General features: G+C 39.7%; 1 protein-coding gene across 1 annotated transcript in view; it reads left to right on the top strand.

Moving 5' to 3' along the window:
• The window catches only part of SLC9A9 (solute carrier family 9 member A9), a 581824-nt gene that overhangs the window by 12922 nt on the left and 547051 nt on the right, over positions 1–21851 (top strand). The window contains exon 2 of the mRNA XM_012437089.3: positions 2937–3139. Within this exon, the coding sequence (XP_012292512.2) occupies positions 2937–3139 (203 nt within the window). The remainder of the gene's footprint in view (positions 1–2936; positions 3140–21851) is intronic.

Below are 21851 nucleotides of genomic sequence, written 5' to 3'. Positions count from 1 at the left end.
CCATGTTTCTGTGGGACCTGGATGCTGTGGAGAGAAGTCAGGGTTCACTAAAGCGCAGCTACACTCTGCTGTCACCTTCGGTGCCCAGATGCCTAGACCTGAAGAAGCAGGGGATGCATCTAGACTAGAGTTTCTTCCTAGAGAAGGAGATGCCACCAACTGGCAAGGTGACAGATCTCAGAGAAGTGTTGTATATGTAGGAACCACAACCTGGGCCCGGGGCTGTTTGCACACGGACTGGGTGGGTATCCCTTTGCTGGGGCAGGCTGGCTTCTATTCTTCCCCCTCAAGGAGGGGACTGGTTTCATGGTTTACCAACAAGAGTGGTGCTTTTGTGCTGTTCATAAGCCAGTCTCCTCTTTCCTTCTGTGCACAAATGATTGGTGGTTTCTTAATCTTGTATCTTTTCATGGTTACAAACAACCCACTCTCACTAACATTTTCTTTCTACTAGCAGTCCTACTTTATCCATCACCTACTCATACACAATATTGTGTCAGTATGCATTAATTCAACACTCCGTATTTGTGTCAGCATATGGCTAAAACACTGAGTAAATGTTTCGCTATAAAAAGCATTATGAGGCTCTGTGGCTAAGTAGCCTCTGACAAATAAGGATTTTCCAGCTGCCACTACTGCAGCAAGGGTGCACAAATGAGAGCATGGGTTTTTTAACCAGATGTGCTAGGAGGCTGAGGTTTTCCCACTGGCTCTTACCATCTGGCAAGATGTTGTTTCTTCTCAACCCTTGGAGGGCCGAAGCCTTTTGGCAAGTGTGTTAATTTGGGTCCTCCAAGAAGCAGATGCTAGAAAGAGATTAGTTGTACAAAAGGTTTTCTTTCCTTTGAGAAAATGTGGGAAGTAAGCCTGAGGATGCCAGGACAACTGTCAGGTTTTGATGCAGGCCCAATCCTGTGAAGAGAGGACAGGAAGGAAAGCTGGGTAGGAAATCTTTAGGCTGTGGTGCAATTCTAAGAAAAGTTTGGCAAGATTAACAATGCGTCCTTGAGCCATGGTTGCCCTTCAGAGGAGTCCCCATCTCCCCGCCTTAGTATCCCTGCTGTGTTCAGTCATTGGCTAGGAGCCTGACCTCAGTGTGTAAGTCACTCAGTGTGGATTTCAGAGTGCAGAAGCTGAGCCCATTGGTCAATTCCCTCCTCAGAGTGGGAGATCTATCTGAGAGACACATTTTCATGGATATTACATCTGCTCACCTCTGGCGGCAAGCAGCTTCCTCCATTCACTTCAGTGTGCTTCTTCTCTAAGGATGAGGCCAGAGCTGGCGCAGAGGGACAGGCAAGGACACTTAGGTTTGGATGCCTTGTGCGAATTTAACCACACTGGGCACTAGGCAGTCACTATTAGGACAAAGACTTGCTTTCTCTGCTTGGGAAGTAATAGTGGACACTTTGTGTTTATTTCTTGTTATTTCATTGAAAGCATTTTGTAAAAGAAAAAAAAAATGTGGCTCACCCACTGGGAATTTCAAATGGCATTAATATGGGTTCTTTCAATTTAGGCCCCATGCAGATAGTATCTTGTGCTTTGCTTCTTTGTAGAAGTAGAAAGATCAGTAATGGTGTCACTCATGGTACTTGCTGAATAACTTTTAGGAACTGAATCCTTTCGAGGCAAAGTGTGTTGAAAAAATGATGTTCTTATGCGAGCACCCTAAAACCACTTCGAGTGTAGATGATCTGTCTTCCCTTCTTGCTCCTGACTAGTTTTATTGTTGTCATTCAACACTGAGCATGGAAGGTTGCCCACCGTGCTGTGGTAGATCGATCACTCAGTGAGGGTTACATGTCTATCACTGATTTCTCTTGGTCCCGGAGATTAGGTTACACATTTTCTAACTATTCTAGAGGAGTCAGTCAAACACTGGAGCAGGAATAATAAAATAAAAATATTCTTGAAAGGAATCTGTTTGCATTCTCATCTCTCACTCTGATTAGCTCTCACATTGTTGCCAAAGTGATAGTTCTTACAAGAAAGTCTGATTGTTTTACTCTGCGCCTAGAACATTTCAATAGTTCTACATTACCACTGGGTTAAAAATGAAAACCTCTCAGCATGACGGAGGGATCCTCTTTCTGACCTGGCCCTGCCTGTGGTCTAGGTCTACATTCTCTCTCTCTTTCTCTATATTTATTCTCTCTTTAAACCACAAGTGGCTTTCTAAATGTACCAGACTTCTTAAGTCTTTCAGCCTTTGTGCGTTGTGTTAGTAAGGTTATCACTAGTGATTTCTTACACAGTACCCCAACACAGCAGTGACTTTGTACAACAGAAGTTACTTTTTATTCACATACCGGTCCAATGCAGGGATTCCTTGTTGGTGGATGATTTTCCTCCACTTAGGAACCCAGCCTTTTTTAGTCCTTTGGCACTGTCTATATTTACAACCTTTGATTCCTTCTCACCCAGCTGATAGATGGGAAGAGAAGAAAACTCACCTACATCCTCCATGCTGTGGCCTGGAAGTGACACACTCCACTTTTGCTAATATTCCATTGGTGAGAACCAGAGTGGAATATTAGCAAAAAACTGTGTGCTGATCTGTGGACCAGAAGCATTCCCAGGGGAATTCCATCTCCTAACTGATTAGAGGACTCAGTGTCTATCACAGAGCAAAGGTTTTCTTGAAGTATTTGGATGGATAGGAGCAGTGAGGTCTCTTTTCTCTCCAAAATTGGTAGGTCTATTAGAAAGAAAAAAATGGGAAGATATGCTGAGTCTTCAAGCAATGGTACTCACTACAAGCGTTTTAACACTATATTGTGTTGAACTGATATCCATGCAAGAGTGAACACTTAACCAGGAAATAACCCAAAACTTTCTCCTGCCACTTCTGAGGGTTCCAAATTATATAAGTTTCCAATAGTGACATTTTACATTGCCTTCCTCCAATACCATTATTTATTCTGTTTTTTTAGGCCTCATAATGGGACTAATTTTACGATATGCTACAGCACCAACTGATGTTGAAAGTGGAACTGTCTATGATTGTGTAAAACTAACCTTCAGTCCATCAACTCTGCTGGTTAATATCACTGACCAAGTTTATGAATATAAATACAAAAGAGAAATAAGTCAGCACAACATCAATCCTCATCAAGGCAATCCTATACTTGAAAAGGTAAGGATCCTGTGTGGTCGTATATTTTTGTCTTACAGTATAAATAATTGCATTTGAGCCTTTATACTTTAGATATAGTTCATTCACACACACATATGTGCCTTTTTTAACACCACACTATTGGAGATGTTAATTGACTAGAGAGTCAAACCCTGAGTTATGCTCTTATTACAAGCTCAGTTGTCTGTATTTTTTTTTCCTAGAGATTGGGAGGGAAAGGTTTCCTTTGTTCTTTTTCTACGAGCCAGTTATATTTGGTTAAAAGAAAAGAACATTTAACAACTCTGCCTGTCCTTGCTTGATTCAAGTTTTCACACATGTGTTTGCATCACCATTGTATATATTGCCAGCTGAATGTGCAGTTCAAATCTTTCTTAAGCCAAAGGGAAAATGGAGTGGAATAAAAACATTTTCACTTGCAAACCTTGATCTAGGATGACTGGCTTCTGCTACCAATGCAAAACACTGGCCACTTGGTTATTTATGAATACACTGACATGCAGTCAGTCTCAAGAAATCGTGACTCTATCAGTTTGGTTGGGGAATCTTAGGTAGAAAAAAAATTGTGAAATGACTCATCCTTTAAAAATAGTTTCATGATTGCAAATTTGTGAACTACTTCAGTTACTGAAAGGAAAACTTTCTTCTGCTCTCAGGAATCTGGGTCAGAAATCAGGTGAGGTTACCTTTTGTGGTGCTCGTACACCCCGGATCAGTCTTTGGAATAACTGACTTCCTGTTTAACAAGTCTGTACTAAGAACCAGCATCTCACACCAGTTACTTGGGATTTTTTCAGGTCAGAACTGAGAATTTTCTGATATTATGGAAGTCCATCATTTCACTTTTATCCCATATGTACTTCGTTTTTCTGTTAAAACACATCTTTTTTTTTTTTTTCCATTTTAAGAGGTTTGGGGCAGTAGGGGAGGCACTTGGTCTGCCATTTTCCCTTAGTCAAGGTGACTAATTTGTAGTCATTGTTTTCATATTATCTTCTACTAGCACATTGTTAAATTAGCTTCCTCATAGCACTTGGTGAGGGCTCAGGAAAGTCAAACTAATTATAATATTAGCCTAAATCAGACTCAGGAAAGTGAATGGAAGCACACAGAAAGCAAATTAGATGATGTATTTGTGAAATAAAAAGGAGCAACTTCTAGATCTGCCACTGCTTTGGGATTACCTGTTTTGGATTATCTCTTCCATGTGTTTCTTTTTGTTTACACAATAATAAAAATTCTCTCTTTTAAAATAAATTTTTTTAAAACTTGCTAGCAACATAGGATTTAAATTGAGATACACTCTTGAGTTTTACCTTTGATTAGTACCTGGACACAAATGAAGTTATTTCTCTCCTCACTCTCTTACACATTTTTATCTGCATTTCTATACAGCACTATTTCTTCAAACAGGTTGACACTTCTCCTCCCACCAAATGCTGATAATTATCCTTGTTGCTTAGCAATTATGTTCTTGAACAGGATTGCCAATAAACACCTGATCAGAAATTTTGTTACTGAATTATCGACACATTTATTCCTTATCAGCATCTAGAGTCAAATGTTTGCTTTTAAAAAATTAAGGCAAGAGATAGAGAGAATATCTAAGTTGCTGGAGCCTCTTGGTGTTTTCAGTGAGTGCATTATACATTCTACAAGTTCGGTACATAGAACGTTTACTTGCCCTTGAATGGCTCAAGTAGTTTCTAGGTGAACTTGTCAATCATGGCATCTGGCGATGGCAATAGGTGACTCAGCAACCTAAGTCCTCCTCTCATTGCTGGTATAGAAAGGGGTGTCTATTGATATACTTACTATATTACATAGCTTTAAGGGGCAAAGATTTTGTTTATAAATGTCTGGAGTATGTCATCATATACATTTGTTGCTTATGTGCCAGTGCTGGGGGACACCAGTTAATCTGCAAAACTGAACAACCTATAGCCTATCTGCCTTACTTGGAATTCTCCTTTGGGAGGCTTATAAGGAGGTAACATTGAGTAATAGTTAAAAAAAAGTTAGGATTAGACAGATCTGCCATCCCTCTTCTGTAAGTTTCTTAAGCTTCCTAATCCCCAACTTTCTTATTTGTGAAGTGGGGAGCTTAAAACCTGTTCTGCAGGATGGTTTTAATGTTTAAATGAGATGATGTATATAGAGTGCCTGGCTAACATGGGACCTTCACATTGCACCATGATTACTACCACCACTGCTACTACCAATACTGGTGCCACTGAACTACCACCGCCAACGTCACTGCCACTTCCGCTACCCCCAAAAATAGTGCTACCACTGCTACTATTAAAGTTTGAATGCTTAATATATGCCAGGAATTAATAAAATGTGTATTTGTTTCATTAATTTATTTAACATTCATTTGGGGAGATAAGACTAATGTATAATAGATACCGGTATGTAATTCAGCCCTTAGTTGTATCATATGAATGATGAGGACTATGAAACTTCACAGATTAGTTGTCACAGATACTTGAGCTTGTTACATAGGCTTCTTGGGGAGGTGGCACTTGAGAAGGGCTTTGGGTAGGCAGTGGGAATTGAACTCAGAAAGGCTGTCAGGGCAGGGTGGATTGGAAGGTGAGACAGCAGTAAGTGAGTGTCTAGGTAAGAATTGAAGAGGGCTTCATGAAAGTCCTGGATGCTTTGGACCATCAGAGCCTGCTTGATTTGTAGAAGTAGCGTGAAGAGAAGAGTCTAAGATTCTACGATTTTAAGCCTGGATGAAAGAAGATGAGATTTGTAGGGTAAAAGTTTGGGGAGGAAAGAAAGCTTGAGGAAGGGGTGGGTGAAAATGCCCTGAGTCTGCATATTGATATCACATAATTTAGAGCAAGAAAGAGACCTGACCCCATTAAATTGAATCTCATCATTTTATGGATGGGCAAAACAAGAAATTAAGCACTAAAATCAATTTAAGTCAGTGGTTCCCAAACTGTCCGCACTTTGGAATTAATTATTGGGAAGCTTCTAAACATACTGATGACTGTGTTCTGCTTCTGGGCTTGTGGTTTGACTGATTTAGAGGGTAGCAAGAGTTGTGGAATTTTTAGAAGATCACCAAGGTGATTCTAAGGGCAAATGAGTTGGGGATTTAAGTCCTACTTCAAGTCCCGGGGAAATGGTGAGGAGAGAGATGCCACTTTTGCTCTTCTTTACTTCACATCCACTGCTGCAGATGTACCAGTCCCTTTTATTTTGTTCATTCAACACACCAAGAACTTCCTTGCTTCAGGTCCTCTGTCCCTGTCATTCTTTTCACCTAAAATGGCCTCACGTCTACTCTTTGAATATCAGCCTACTTCACATCCCTAGAGTTTTGGCTTGAAATACCATCCTTCAGAGAGGGCTTGCCCCTGCCATTTTCTCATGCTGTGTCCTCCCTCCCTTCTCTGTCTCTCTTTCTCTCTCTCTCTCTCTCTCTCTCTCTCTGTGTGTGTGTGTGTGTGTGTGTATGTGTTGCGGGCGGTGCCTGTCTTTTTCTCTCTTATTTCATAGTAATTGACACCATCTGAAATTATACATTTATTTGCTTGCTTTTTATCAGCATTCTTACACTGCTTATTGTTCACTAGACTGCAAACTTCACAAAGGCAAGGACCATACCTCTTTTATTGACCAATGTATCCCCAGAGCCTATCCTGGTGCTCCATGCCTAATAACTGCTAATAGTGAATGCATGAATAGATAATTGAATGAATCTGAGATCTTGGCAGAGCACGTATGGCTGGAGAAATATACAGTATTTGGAAAATATCATCATTCTTGGAGCTGGTAGAATTGTCGTGTCCTGGATGCTTAATCCTTGTAGATACCTGAGACATTCTTTAATCTTAGCTGTGCACATACAGATGATATATTAATGTCCAGAGAAAGTACATGGTGAGTCCATGGTCCCACTACTGATTACAACAGAGATAGAACTTGGACTATAGCACTTAATTCTGAGTCCTGAGTAAATTATTTTACCCCACACTAGTGGACAGGCTCTCCGGAAGGCCTCATGGACAGAGAAGGGCAGGGCACCTGGGGCTGAGACCTAGGGAGTCTCACAGTTAGACAGGCAGAAGGAGATGACCAGAGCTGGAAAGAGTGCAGGGAGGTCAGAGTTGAGGAAGAGGTCCAGCTCAGCAGAGTCACAGAAGCCATTAGCGTGGTTCCATACTGGGTCCTTTTCCTTTGTGATATATTTTAAAGGGAGTATTTGGCTTTTGTTTCTAAACATTACATGATTTGAAAGTGGGTTTTACTCTTAGGAAAATGTAGTTTTGCATCTTGCATGAAATTTCTGACTTCAAGATTTGGAGAGGCTGGAATTAATTCTTGTGCTGTGTAATTGCCTCTTAGAAGATTTTATAAGAGCACGTGTATTTCTGGGATGGTTAGGCATTGATGTGCTTAGAGACAGAACTGGCTTGATGGCTGTGTGAGTTATTTCCAATAAGAAGGTATAAAACTGGAACATATGAGAGCTGTTGACATTTATATAAACAACAGCGTACTGTGATTTTATGCCATATGTAAACATATAAAAATTTCAGGAAACACCACACGCCAAGCTTGTTTTGTTCATGCTCAACACAGATAACAGTGTAGAAAAGAAAAAAAATATTTTCACTTAAAGATTGGTGAAAATAGTATTCTATATATTATGAGCAGATGACATACTCAAAACAACCTTCTGAGAGGATAACTAGACTGTGTTGCTCTGTATCTATTCAGCTAATGTTTCTAACACCATTTGTCAAATTGTTCTGTGTATACAAGATACCTGAAACTGGTTTTAACCCTTTAGGGCCTATATCCTATTACATGATAGCTTTGCAAACATTAATTTGTTATGTAATACTTAAGAATACCAAAATGTCTACCAAATATTCCTGAATTTTATGTCAACAGGAAGTTCCAAACCTGCTCTTGAAGAGAAGATGATAAAAGAACTTTCTCTCTCATGCTTTCATTCATTTATTCTTTCAATACAAATGAACTGAGTCCCATCAATTTCAATTCTGAAATAAGATGTGGTCTCAAAGCGTTTAGTAGTAAATCAGAGAAAAACACAACACATGGATAAATAAATGAGTAACACAAAAGGCAGGTATCTAAGGAGTGGGACAAGAACCACGGGCACCCAGAACAGGACAATATGGTCTCTTATTAGGAGTACTAGGAAAGATTTCAAAGAAGGGCAGTTGACCAACTCTGGTGATAGGGGTATGTGTGGGGATGGGGAGGCATTCCATGCAGAAGGAAAAGCATGATATCAATGTGGGAAAAGGGGTAGATAACATTCCAGGAAAGAAAAAGCATTTCTATTGTGTTGAAGTATGGAAGACCAGTGAAATTGAGGGCTGAAAATGAAGGCAGACTTTGATTTGGGAGCCCCTGAATGCCAGGCTGAGTAATGCCCACTCTGTTTGTAGTCAGAGGAACGGTGTAATGTTGACAAAAGCAAAGGGATAGTGTGCCTGCTGTGTACAGGATAAAGAGTGAAAGCAACGAGACAGATGAAGTCTAGACTTGGATGGTAACCAAGAGGCAGATACAAGAAAAACGAGGAAGGAAGGCTGTGAAGAGCTTGGCCCAACTAGTCAGAAGAAGAGGAAAAACAGCTTCCTCTGCTACCCTGGTCATGTGGGTTCACTGCCTCTGCTACCCTGGTCATGTGGGAAGTGTGGTGAGGCAGAAATGTGGAAGTTAAAAGTTAGAAGAAGGAATTGATTTGTAGAAGAAAATCACAAATGACAAATACTGTGGGGTTTTTTCTTTGTTTGTTTGTTTTTTGAGATGAAGTCTTGCTCTGTCACCCAGGCTGCAGTACAGTGGCACCATCTCAGCTCACTGCAATCTCTATCTCCTAGGTTTAAGCAGTTCTTGTGCCCTAGCCTCCTAAGTAGCTGGGACTATAGGTATATGCCACCACGCCCAGCTAATTTTTGTATTCTTGGTAGAGATAGGGTTTCATCATGTTGACCAGGCTGGACTTGAACTCCTGACCTTAAGTGATCTGCCCACCTCAGCCTCCCAAAGTGCTATGATTATAGGTGTGATCCACGGTGCCGACCACAAGTATGGTTTTAAACTGATGAATGAATGAATCAATCTATCTCATCATTGATTTCACACATTATGCATTTATAATACTCAGTTGGAAGAGTCAGTGGGCCAGTTGGCTGGCAAGGTATTCCAGATATAGTAATTTTTCAAAAAGTTGTCAACACAGTTAAATTTATACTTCCTATCACTCATAAATAAGTTGCCTGTAATGTAAAAAGTCAAAGGAAACTACCCAGCAAAAATTTTGCCAACTCTTCACTTCCTGTGTGACAAGCAGACACTATTGCCCGGTACAGGAAGTTATTTCGAAGTAAGTTACGTTGCTGAGCAATCTGTCCTATCTATTGTTTCAATAAAGAGAATTGCAAAGCTGCAAATAGGTCATCAGAGCTCATTTCAACGGTGTTGATAATACTATATATTTTAGAGATATTTTAACAAAGCTCTTATAGAAACAGCTAACCATAAGACTTTTAAGAGTAATTTTGTTTTTGAAGCACTAAATAAATACATTAATTTTGTTTTGTAGATTTAAATAAATAAAGTCATTTTTTTCCTCACCATCTAACTTATTACTAATGGTAATTCTGATATTTCAGCATTGAGAGTTTCAATTCTTATATATTTGTTTGTAACCTTTACTTGAGCTTCAATAAGGCCAGGGGCAAAGCTCTTCCTATAACAGGAATAGCTTGAGCAGAAAGAGTCATTGGGCCATGAGATAAATATGTACTGTTAACATTAGGACACTCTTGGGGAGGATAAAGAAAGGACTGAAAAGAAATATTAAAAAAAAAAACTTTTCTAGGCACACCGAGAGAAAGCAAACTTCATGATGATAAATCAGCATTGTGGCTTTGGAAAAGCATGTGTAGGATGTTATCAATTATTCTTCCTCTCCACGGAGAATAGGGCTTCAAGATTTGTGTTTCTCTATCATGACAAGTCTTGGCTCTTACCACGTGAGATGGTTCCAGATAATCTCAAGTTTGGCAGTATATGGGATGAGGCTGTTTGGGCGGACTTAGCTGCTTTCCTCCTAAACCTTATTTAAGAGATCTGCTGTTAGTAAAGAAACTAAAAATGTATTTGCTTTAGCTGTTTTTTTCCACTTCCATTCAACTTTTCTGGCAAAATGTTAGCCTGTAAGATGACCTCAGAAATGTATTTAATGACTCTAAATATTCCACATGGTTTTAATTTAGTCACTGAACAACACAGATTTTCTTGATTCCTTTAGTCATTCAAAAAATATTTACTTATTGAGCGCTTGCCATTCGCCAGGCATTTGTTCTAGGTGCTGCAAGCATGGCAGTGAACAAAACAAAGTCCCCGTGCTCACGGAGTTTAGCTTCTTGGAGGGGGATAGGCCAAGGAAGTTCAGCACACGCATTTGTAATCCAGAGCCAAGTGCAGGCAAGCGCTATGAAGAAAAGTTAGCAAAATGAGAGGATTCAGAGTGAAGGGTCTTTAGATACGTCCTGCAGAGAGGGGGCTCACTGAGGTGAAGTTGGAGCTGAGACCTAAGTGAAGTGGGGTACGCCATGCAGAAATTTGGAAGAAGAGAATTTCAAAGCAGAGGACAAAACTAAATAACAGTAAGTGCCCACTGCTTTCTGGAAGGCTTTTTTTGCTGTTGTTGCCAGCTCTTTGCCGTTTTATTCATGAGTATTCCAAGATCATTCTGTCTATATAAAAAGTTTCAGAAAAAACATAGTTGTTGCAGTAGAGGAGGGCAGAGAAGTAGAGAGGGGTCAACTTGGAATAGGGGTTGAAAATCTTGAAACACAGGGACAATCTGCTTCTCGGGGCATGAGGTACCATGAGGTACTATGGCCACTTTTGAAAATTTGCCTTCAGAATGCATCACACAAATACTAACTTCCAAATTTTGATTATGCACCCCACCAGTAAAATACCTTTGAGCATATGTACCTAATATATGCCTTTTTATTTACAAGTTGGATGTAAGTACTACGATATCAATATACTCTATACATTGTAAAGCAGCTATCAAACTAGAATTTTTTTAAAGGAGATAAAATGAAATATAAACAGAAGTTCCAGTGTGTCCTTTGCACACCAAAATCATCCTTTCCACTCTCTAGGATATGTATACCTCATCTTAGAGATCAATATAACAGCTTATATTTTATTAAAATTTTATTATAACTATTAAACTTTTTATAACATCTGTCTTTAAAAATTCCACTCTTTTCTGAAATCTTTTTTTTATTTTTAGTTTTTGTGGGTACATAGTAGATATATATATATATATATTTATGGGTTACACGAGATGTTTTGATACAGGCATGCAATGTGAAATAATCACATAATAGAGAATGGGATAGCCATCCCCTCATTCATTTATTCTTTGTTTCTTTTCTGAAATCTTAAATTCTGTATTCTGAGTCTTGCAGCACCAGTATGCATGGGCTGCTGGCTGGACATGAGGATGTTCTTAGGGGCTGATTAGCTCTGTGAGAACATTCCTCTTCACCCCGAATGTCCCCATGCTACTCTACTACAGTATCCAGGTCTTTTGTGTCATAGGTCTGCAGTCTCATAGCTCCACCTGCCATTCCCCTACTGCATTTTAGCTGAGTCATAAGTTAATATTTACCTCTATAATCCTTTGATTAATGTCTGTCTTCTCAATGTCACTTGTCTACAGTCTCACTAGACTGTGGGCTCCAGGAGGGCAGGGACCAGGTCTGTTTTGTGGTCACATTTATTCCATGATTCCTGGCAAATGGCGAATTCTCTGTGGACCTTGGTAAATGAATGGATGATGTAACCAGGTATCTATCATTCCCTGCTTCTCAGTAGCTCCTTCTCACTGCTACTCTGTCCTGTCTTAATTGCTGGCTATTTTGTAACCAAGCACCTAACACAGATTCCTTCTCAAGGTAAATTACGTGTAGTCTGTGATGCTTGTTTACTACTCAGAGGGCTGATCTCCAAATAATTGTGTAGGGATGGAAGGAGGCAGAGAGAGATGCCAGGCAGGGAGAGAGGCTGAGCAAAGGACAGAAAACAGAGGGAGAGTGGAAGGGAAAAAAAGAGATTTCCCATTGTACTTTAAGTCTGAGTAAATAATATTTAAAGTGGATCTTTCCATTCTTTTCCCCATTGCTTTGCTCCTTCTAAAATATTAAACTGTGGCAAGAGTGCACATTTATCATTGCTGGTCTCCAGCGAGTTGTTATTTAAAGTTCCACCCAGCTGCGTTTCCCTGTTCTGTCCTGAGGTCATTAGGAAGCTCCTGGTTAGTAGCGGATACAGCCTGAGGTAGGCTCCGCAGACAGCTGAGCACAGGAGGGGTCGGGACCTGACAAAGCTGCTCGTTCAACTGGTTGTCTCTTGTTGCCTTTTAAGCTTGTCCGTAGTGACAAAGTCTCCCAGCTGCTCCCTTCACATCCGTTTCTGATCACAAGGCTAAGTGGGCTCTGATTTATCAAGTTCTGCCCCAGGTTGGGGTGTATGGAGCAGGAATGTCCTGCAAATTCAGGTGATCTTCACCTTTCTTTCTATCTGTCACATAGTGGGTTCCCGGAAGAGCAGTGGACACTGAGGTAGAGTGTAGTGAGCAGGATGTTTATCAAGTGCCTTGAGATTGACAACTTTCAGTAGAAGAGGAAAGAAACTTGAGTGGGTAGAGGGAGAAATGAAGCTGAGATGCAGGCCCAACGATTCTGATTGCCTCCTTGAAAAGGTATGAAGCTAGAATGAGCCTTCAGAGTCATTCTCAGCGGGACTCAGAAGGCTAGGCCTGTAAAACACCAAATTCCTCTGCTCTTTGATGTGGGTCACTCTGGAAAGGGCACGACTTTGGGTGAGGTGGTTGTCAGCAGTCTTGGCAACCCCTGAAGAGACTGACAGCATTCCCTGCAGCAGGGGCAATGCGGCCTTCATCTAAGGGGAATCAGGGTGGCACAGCACAGTGCCAGGCATGCTGGGAAGCTTTATCTAGATTTGACTCCCAAGAGCAGTACCTAGATGATAAGCTTAACACATGCAGTGGAGTGCTGGAGTAGGCTTGTCCCAGCTTCTGAGAACTGATTATTAAATATTCAACAATTTTGAGAGCCTGTTGAAAACTTGAAATGGGCCATGGTAGGAGTATTTATACCACAGAAAATGGCAAATGCTACGAATCAGAGCTCGTGAGGTTTTGTTTTTGTTTTTCTCCAGAAAGATGGTTTACAAGCCCATCACTAAATACAGGCTTACCTAATTTCATTTTTAAGAGAATTGGAAATATCTAAACACTTCACTGTACACCTCCCCAGAAAGTCCTTTCCTACTTGATAATTGTCTTGAAATTTACTGTTAGAGCATGACATCTTCAGCTCAAACTCTGACTCCCTCTAAGGTCACATGGTGATGTGCATAAGGTTCTACAGTTACCTAATTGAATCCCATCTCTGCCACTCCTAGCACTGAGACCTTTGGCAGGTTAATTTCTCTGAGCATATTTTTTCTTATTAATAAAGAAGGGATTATTGATAACTAGAGAGTTACTTTTCAGAACTAAACAGAAAAGTCATGTTTAATATTAGGTAAGCTATGAATATTCGTCTACATCCTTTTCCCCTTCCATAATGTCTGCCCTTAATGGGCATGAATTTCCCCTTGGAGTAAGAAGTCTAAGGAGGGCATGATGGAGAAAATTTGGTGTTGCTTTTTATTGTAACATTTTTCTAAAGAGGAATGCATTTTTTAAAGTACATTTAAAAAATATGTATCACTTTAATTTTAAATCATGCTTTCTGCTGATTTCAGCACACACAGCTCCCTGTTCACCCCCATACCTTCAAGGGTGCCTTGAAGCTGACTCAGCCCTTCCCAGTCCAGCTTCCCCAGGCCAGTTGCTCCCTGGTGAGGTCATGTGATGGGGGAAGCTGCATACACACTTCAAAGCTAAGGTCTGAAAAAGATAATGCCAACTCAGAACAAAAATTGTAAGGCAAAGAAAGAAACTCTAGGATTGAAACGCTCCTGTATATCCTGAAGTGATAGAAAGCACTTTCTTTTGCCTGTAATACAAAAAAACCAAGATTAAGATCTATTCTAGATTGGAAAAAAAGAAATCATTGTTGATATGCAAGGTTTTAATTGTGTTGGATGCCTGGCTCCTGACTCCTGAGGAATGAATAGCTCTTGGTGAGATACAGGACCAGGCCTTATCACGTGCACGTGTTATTTTCTCTTCTCCTGCTGGTATCATGTCAGTCTTAGGCTGGAGTCACATGGTTATGTCAATACCACAGCTAGTGAGGGGTGGTAGGGCAACCGCCACACGAATAGCAGGCCCACAAGGGACCAGCAGCAGCCGATCCAAGTGTGCAGAAAACGAGAAGGCCTGGAGTCTGGGCATCTAGGTCCAGGGATAGGAAACCCAGGATGTAAGGTATTGACCTTAGCAAAGAGTCACAAAAATAGCAAAGGTGAGTTCATGCATCAAGAATCTTACACAAAACAGGAGAGTTTCTAGCCATTGGTGGTTTGTTGCCATGGCAATGATCTAGAAAACTTATATGAGAACAAATTCAGCAGTTGAGTGAGTGACCTGAACCCACCTGTGAATAGGAGATGGGATATAAAGTTAAAAGGCCAGTCTCTGGAGCCATATAACTTGGATCAAATGCCGCTTACCAGTGGTGTGATCTTAGGTAAGATAATTAACCATCCTATGCTTCAATTTCCTAACTACTTTGTAGGGCCATTGTGAATTGCAAATGAGAAAATTCATGTGAAGCACTTAGAGTCATGTCTGGCTCATAGGAAGTGCTCAAAGTATATTAACTGTTAATTAGATGCTGTTGTTATCAACAAAGCAAAGGACTTGCAATTAAAAGCTGTGATTTGAGTCCAGGCCTTGGCTATTTACAAGGTAGGTAACTTAGGGCAAGTAACATACCTAATAAATAGCTAAGGCCTTAACTCTGAGCCTTGGTTTCACCTCTGTAAAAATGAGGTGCACATAAATACTTAACTGGAAGGATATTGTAAAGAAAAAGATGAGACACTGTGTATGAAGGAAACTTTAAAACTCTAACAGCCTTATGGAAAGATCTTTTTTTATTACTTACTATTATGATTAATTGGCAAATAGTAAATGTACCCGGTTTTATGTGAGAAAGTCAAATCCTAAACTTCAGCCCTGCCCAAATTATAATATAAGGACAGTGTATTTTCTTTTCCAGGGAAATTTTTTATTTACAAAGGCTTCTCCTATTGCGTTGCCTATTCAATCTCACCATTATTCCGTAAGACAAACAGATATGATCCATATTACAGATGAGGAAACCACAGTTCTGGAAGTTTAAGTGACTTCGTCAAGTTTGACTTACAACAGAACTAGGATTAGGACCAGGGCTTCTGACTCCAAGTTCAATGTTCTTTCTACAACTCCATGCTGCCAAGCTCAATGTTTAGACATATGTAAATGTTTTGGTCGTAATTCACCACTTAATTTTGCCTGCAGTCATAGGCACTACCTACCTCCAATGAAATAACAGAGTTTATATCTGTCATTTTTGCATGTATAATGTTCACAGTAGGACATTTCTAACTTGTAGCATTTTAATGACTTGAAAAGTAATTATAGTTTTGTGGTATTCTATTCTCACAAATTCTCAATGATTATTTGTTATTTTTCTCTACATTGCTCTCCTGTCACTGTTTCCCTGTAATTTAGTTTTGCTTCTGTGAATTTCAGTGAAAATGTATACATATCAGTGATCCTCCAGTTTTTAACTGTATACATATCTAGTTGGAGGGACTTGCTGCAGACTTCCAGTAATTTTTGGAAAGAATGAAAATAGCTGAATAGGTTTGGACACTCAATGAGTGTTTATTGCACACCTGCTTGGTTCTGTATTAGATCCTTTCAGATATTTTATCACACTTAAAAATCATGGCTGGGCATGGGGTGGCTCTCACCTGTAATCCCAGCATTTGGGGAAGCCGAGGCCTGTGGATCCTTTGAGGTCAGGAGTCCAGGACCAACCCAGCCAACATGGTGAAACCCCATCTATACTAAAACTACAAAAATCAGCCTGGCATGGTGATGCATGCCTCTAATCCCAGCTAGTCAGGAGGCTGAGGTAGGAGAATCGTTTGATCCCAGGAGGCGGAGGTTGTGGTGAGCCAAGACCGTGCCGCTGCACTCCAGCTTGGGTGACAGAGCAACACTCCGTCTCAAAAAAAAAAAAAAAAGGCATAACAAGTCTGAGTCTCCAGTCTTAACTTTTTCTTATATTCTATTTTTCAGCTTTTATTATTCCTTGATATTTAAAAGATAATTTTTAAAATATATGTAATTTTCATTAATGATTCCATTACATTTGTAGAATAGCTTCGTAAATGGTAACTTTACATGAAGTTCATTTAGAATGACAGGAAAGTATTTTATCTGAAAGAATTAAAATGATCTCACAATATTATATAACCACTATAAATTTTGTAAATTTCCATCCAGTCATTTTACATATTTTTTTCCTGTGTAGCTTAAATCAGATGGTCTCTAAAGCTTTGTAACTTGCTTTACTTACTTATTATCATAACCTAAACCTTCTCTCAGGCTTTTAAAAATTAAATGTAATGAAAATGTGCTTGATTTTTTCGTTGTTTCTAAATTTTCACTAATATAAATAATACTTCAGTGAATACCTACCTATATAAAACCGTTCCTGTATTTTGAAACATTAAATAGACTATTAAACATTAAATAGCTATCAGATAACAGATATAAAATATTTATTAGAATAAATGTCTTCTGGGTCTTTGAAAAAGCATTGGACAATGGCAGAAGAGCTAACTGAAATAAATGGGAAAAGGATTAATTACCAAATACCTATGAATTTTCCTGGAACAAATGGCTGTCAATATGGCATAAAAAGAATTAGATCCCTATCACACGTCATATCACAATAAATATGAGATGGATTAGAGACTTAAGCAAAAATCAAACTATACAACTTTAGGAGAAAATATGACATCAGGATAGGAAAATATTTTTTAAAGATATCACCAAAAACACAAATAATGAAGTAAAAATGGAATAAATTTTACTACATTAAAATAAACTTTTGCATGAAAAAGACACCATCAACAAAGTTAAAAGATAAAGTTTAAAAGCTTAAGGAGATCACAAGAATAGAATAATGTATTTGAAATCTAAATGAACAAAGCAGAATAGTAACCAGATTATATTAAGAACTAATCATTAAGAAAACTAATACTGAGTAAAAGAGATCATAAAATTCACTAAGGAGATACCACAAAGGCCAATAAATGAGGAATACATGTTCTTTTAATTAGTAGGGAAAAAATTTTAGGTAAATTATCATGTGATATCATTTCATACTTATCACATTGCCAAAAATTAGGCATTTGTCAATACTAAGTATTGGCTAAAATCTCGGGAAATACTCTTACACTTTACTGTGGGAGTGTAAATTGGCGTAGCCACTTTAATTTTAGTGATACCTACTAAAGTTGAAGATTTATATACCTCATACCCCAGCAGGCCCACTTCTAGGTATTTTTCACTTCTGGAGAAACTCTTACGTGTATACGCAGACTTAAGCACAAGAATATACAATGCAGCATTTTTAGTAATGGTAACAAGAGAAGGGAAAAAATCAAATCATGATGTATTCATCCAATAGAACATTACACAGCAGTTGAAGTGAATGGATGAGATTCACTCCTATATTAATATAGATAAATCTCAAAAACTATGTTGAATGTAAAAGGCAAGAGGATGCCTTTTATATTCAATAAATGTAAAAGGGTATTTATGATAAAATTTTAAAATACACAAATATACAAAAAATAAATAAAAATTAGCTGATTGTGGTGGTACGCACCTGGGGTCCTAGCTACGTGGGAGGCTTAGATGGAAGGATCACTTGAGCCCAAGAGTTCCAGGTTATAGTGAGCTATGATGGTACCACTATACTCCAGCCTGGACGGCAAAGCAAGACCCTGGCTCAACTATAATAAAGTAAACATGCACAAACAATACTAATTATGGTTATGACTACAGACATATGAAATATGTAAATATAGTAATGGAAGGAAGGGGTACTGACTTCAGGGCCTTGATTACTTCTGGGACTGGGGGAGAACAAAGAGTAACTTTGGCTCTGGCATATCACTTAAAACTTGTTTGAGGTGAAGTTAAGCACTTAACGTATAATAAGAGAAAAACATCTCTGGTTTAGAATTTCCAAGCTCGGTGCTGCCTCTGAACAAGTTGGACCTTACACATGTCTCTCCATCTCTCTGGAGGATATTAGGTCCAGGTTTTAAACCATTTTTTGTTTGTTTGTTTGTTTGTTTAGCAAAAAGCGCTTCATTCAAAGAAAATCTAACAATAAAAGTGCTTCACAGTATGTCATACAGGTGAGGTCGAAACTGCTCAGACAGGAACGGGGATGGGGCAGTTGTCCCTACCTTCCATTACCACCACTCTTCTCTGCAACTAGGTGGCCTCTAAGGCAGCTTCTCCCTTTAACGGCCTAGCTGTCAATGGCACTGGCTGTTAGTCTGCACAAGGTATGACCCATTTCCCTGACAAGTGCCTGCCACATACAAGGGCTCTTCAGCAAACACCTGGAGAAATGGAAGAATGCTTTTTACTATGAAACCATTTGCTAATTTGACCAGTCCACAGATTTGAATGTCTTGGGTAAAATTTCTCCCCATTTTATTAATTTTGCTGCCCCTATCACTTCTTTAATTTTCTTAACTTATTTTTAGCACATCTTAATTATTTTGGCCCTTACCACTCTGTCTCCTGATGTCCTCTCCTGCCTCCTTCCTTCCCTTTTCCTCCTGTTCATCCAAGAGCCATTCATCAGGTTCCTGAAAAAGCCACTGCTCAGCCTGCCCCGTGAAAAGGCCCAGAGCCCACTTCTCCTACCTTGCCATCACTCACCTTTTCCTTAACCTCCCGTACCCACTTCTTGGTGTAAGTCAGAAATGATCAAAAATCTCTTCCTAATTATGAAACCCAAAGGATCTCCCCTTGGTCCTTAAACTCCTTTATTCAGCAGCTGACATCAGAGTAGGGAAGGTGGAGTCAACTCCTCCCCAGCCATTCTCTTGGTCAGCCAGGTGCAAAAACGGGTCCACTTTGGGGGCTGGCATTCTTGCATCTCTTTCTGTTTATTGAATTTCAGATATATAATCAATGATTGGGGAAAGTTATATCTCAAATGCAATACTACAAAGTTATTCTGAAAAAGTGTTTGTTTTTTATCGGAAGTTCCAGTTTCACTCCGTGTCCTCTGTTTGTATTGCTAAACCTGGCAGCCCTGCATCAGGGAGTGGCAGCTCCTTCTCATCCTCCACCTCTCTCGAGCGTATTTCCGAGGGCGTACAGGCACCTCCAACTTAGTGAGCAGAAGCCTCCATAAGCCCTAAGCCTTTCTGACCCCTCTTATTCCTGCTGAGTCAGCTCCTCCCTAGCCATATTCTCTCAGTCACTCACCCAGGTGCAAAAACAGGTTCCTTGTGGAGTTTTTCATTTTTCCCTCTATTTTACCCACAAACCCTGCTAGTCCTCCCTACCATATGCCTGGCTTATTTTAAGGAAACATGTGTTGAGTGAGTGAATGTCTCCTGGGCTTCTTTCTTTCTTTCTGTTCTATCACAGCCACTTTCATTCACATTATCATTACCTTGTGCTCATTCTGGTAACTGTAGCCTGACAATGGTTTCCCTTCATCCAGGCCAATCTTGAGGTCTCTGCAAACTAATCTGTGCCGGCATCTTCTTTAAAAATATAGATATATATTTTTGACTAGATAATACATTCACATGGCCTAATGTTCAAAAGATATAAAAGAATATGTGGAACTCTTGAAGGTTCGTTCATTGTCATATCTTTTGCCTACCTGATGTAGCCAGTGGATAAATAGACACAAGAATGAGAAAGATGGACATCAAAAGCTATACAGACTAATCGGGCTTGGTCTGGGGGCTGCCTTGCTCACCTTTACACCAGAATTAGAAAGACTTACATACCCAGAGAGACCCAGCTGGACAGAATTGGCCTCCATGCTGGGCTCTGCTCTTACGAAGCTTGAGGGTGGGAGGAAGAAAGTGGGGTTTTACTCATCAAGCAGGCTAATTCCAATGTGAACAGAGGAGGAGGCTGACAGGCACACACTTAATTCCCCTTCTCCAGCTCACCAATCAGACTAGTCACTCTCTATTCCCTAAAAAGGGGTGATTTAAAGTTGAGACCAGGATCAGGGTGTTAAAGCCTTTCCGGTACTCCCAGGCTGGTGTGCTGACGGTTTACAGGTGTGTCATGAGAGAGAAATCTTTTCATCCTTGGACCAAAAATAAGCAGAGCCCCAGACTTGTCCTCTTCAGCCATGAGCACCTTCATCAGAACCCTAATTTCCTTCCAATTTAGCCTCATTAACCCAATGTTATCTTTTTCCGTTTGTATCATATTGGGGAAAATTCTGGAATGTACTGCTCTAAGCAGTGGTGACTTCCATATTTATAGATATGAAACCAGCACAAAGAACATCACCCCAGCCCTTTACTTGTACACACAGAAAATTCTTCAGCCAAACCCCCTTCTTCCTGCCACCAAGTTCTCCCTAGCCTTCCCCAAAGCAACCAACAGTTTTTCTTTCTATATACAGGTAAATATTTTATGCCCTTCTTTTTAAAAAAAGTAATCACAAATCACAAATAGGCCAAATACTTTAATAAAATACTATCAAATCTCAGCGGCTTAATGTAATAAATGTTTATTTCTTGTGCATGTCTCAATCCAGCGTGGCTTTTTGGATCAGTGACGGGGCACTGGGTTCCTCTCCTGGAGCCATTCATGGTTCCGACTTCCTTTAATCTAGTGTCTCTGTTAGTCTCTAGGGATTCACAACTGCTGCTGAATGCTCTACAAGAGCTGAAAAAGGAAGGAAGGAATAAAGCATGGAAAATCTGGGGGACTTTTAGGGACTACAAAGTGATAAATATCATTTCCGTCCATATTCAGTTGGTCGGAACTCAGTCATATGGTCCCATTTGACTACAAGGAAATGTAGTCTACATGTCTGACCAGGACAAAAAGGAAATGGAGGTAGTAAGGCCGTAGAGATTTCTGTTACACATGCCAGGCATGCCGTCTGCACCTTGCTCTTTTGACCTGACAATACATTTTAGAGCACAGTCACATTCGTTCATGGGCAAGCAGTTTCCTCAGCTTTTCTAACAGGTACATTTTATGCATTATACCACAATTTATTTAACTAGTCCATGGTCCAATCATGCTCAATGCTTCGTTTCTTCCATTATTTCATCTGCAATAAATACTCTTGTAATTATATTATTCCACACATGTGTAAGCATATCTGCAGCATAAATCCTCAGGTGAAGTGTTGCTGAATCAAATGATATAAACAGTTAGCATTTTCATAGCTATTACCAAATTACCCTTCTTTGAAGTCATACAAATTATACTCCCAGTAGCCATCTTATTATTTAATTCTGCTTGTGTAAAATATCTCAGCATGTTTGAGTAAGTATAGTTAAATCCAATGGCTCTGAGGGAGGCCCACAATCTTGCTTGTATCCTCCTGTTGGGCTTTCCCTTCCCCTCCAT

This window comes from Aotus nancymaae, unplaced genomic scaffold, assembly GCF_030222135.1.
Source record: "Aotus nancymaae isolate 86718 unplaced genomic scaffold, 86718_ANA_hifiasm-v0.15.2.pri h1tg000019l, whole genome shotgun sequence".
NCBI lineage: Eukaryota > Metazoa > Chordata > Mammalia > Primates > Aotidae > Aotus > Aotus nancymaae.
The sequence above is the reverse complement of the archived record's forward strand: the minus strand, read 5'-3'. Positions and strand labels throughout refer to the sequence as shown.